Raw genomic sequence first — 1,305 nt, forward strand, 5'->3', positions numbered from 1 at the left:
TATATATAATTTGCATTAATGAAGATTTATACTGTGCCTGGGTTGTATTAAGCATTGTGCAGCTGTGTGTACATTGGGAATAAAATGATTTCCTCAGAAAAAGTCACGTTTTTGCTTATCTTTCTTTCCTCCGTCTGTGTTTCTGCAGGTAAAGTGTTGAACACGGACCTGCGCCACTACCTCAGTCTGCAGTTTCAGAAGGGCTCGCTGGACCACAAACTCCAGCAGATCATTCGGGACAACCTCTACCTACGTACCATACCCTGTAAGTATGCTGGGCAAGCTCCGGCTCACAGCGCTCCCGGCCAGCTGCAACATAAGCCCGGAGTGTACGGTCTAASCCACTTTCAGTGCATATGTGCTCTTATCTAAAGCACCTTATGGGAATAATTAGAATGCTCCAAATGCATCCCACAACTGGAAATCCATCACACAAGGAGCTGCATTAGAGCGCTCTCTTTCCATTAAACCGCTCTGTATACACACATCACAATCACTTACTTCACTCGTGAATTGTCATTCAAAGCTGCTTTTCATAGCCACTACAAAGCACACATGCTTAAGCGTCACCATAGCAGCACAGTCAAGGACATCTCTCGTTCCCACATGTAACTTATTTACTCCTGTACCTTATCATCGCAGTGATCAAAGTCATATTCTGTCTATAAATAACCCAGCTTTTGCCTCTTTTTTTGCCTCTGCTGCTGTGCTTTCTTTTGCTGACTCTGTACTCGTCGAGGCTGTCACCACCGATTATTCTTTTCCAAAATCAATAATGGGGCGGTAAATAAGGTCGGTACTGTGGACTGACAGAACGACTGCACAGAAAGGCGGCTGTGTTGGTAAGAGTAATTCAAACTAAGTGGAGCTGTTTTTTTTTAAACAGCTGTTGATCCAGCAGCCGGGAGAACATTTGCATGACAAACGTGTCCATTAATTCAGCAAAGTGTGTTTTTATGATGCGTCACATGTGCTTGGAGTGGCCAATAAAAGTGATTTTGTTTTTCCACAAGGAGAATTGTTTAACATAAAAATCCACTTTCTAAAAGAGGAACATTTGACRGGTGTTTTCAGTGTTTGGTTCCCAAAGTTGTGGTCAGGACCCACAGTGGGGTCCTGAAATRTCCAGGTGGGGCCCTGAAAATATTTTCTTAATTCATTAAACCAATGGTTCCCAAACTTTTTGTCTTCTGACCCACAAAATATCCATGGCAAAAACTTGTGACCCATAATATTACTGGTCTGAGTACTCAAACTTCGTTACTAACCCTAAAAACACAGGCTTTTTGACAATCTAAACAGCTT

The 1,305-nt window shown here is 42.5% G+C and overlaps 1 protein-coding gene across 1 annotated transcript in view; it reads left to right on the forward strand.

Moving 5' to 3' along the window:
- magi3b (membrane associated guanylate kinase, WW and PDZ domain containing 3b) overlaps positions 1-1,305 on the forward strand; it is a 222,044-nt gene that overhangs the window by 152,239 nt on the left and 68,500 nt on the right. Inside the window, exon 2 of the mRNA XM_014009500.1 lies at positions 149-265. Coding sequence (XP_013864954.1) covers positions 149-265 — 117 coding nt within the window. The remainder of the gene's footprint in view (positions 1-148; positions 266-1,305) is intronic.

This window comes from Austrofundulus limnaeus, unplaced genomic scaffold, assembly GCF_001266775.1.
Source record: "Austrofundulus limnaeus strain Quisiro unplaced genomic scaffold, Austrofundulus_limnaeus-1.0 Scaffold59, whole genome shotgun sequence".
In the NCBI taxonomy this organism is placed as follows: Eukaryota; Metazoa; Chordata; class Actinopteri; order Cyprinodontiformes; family Rivulidae; genus Austrofundulus; species Austrofundulus limnaeus.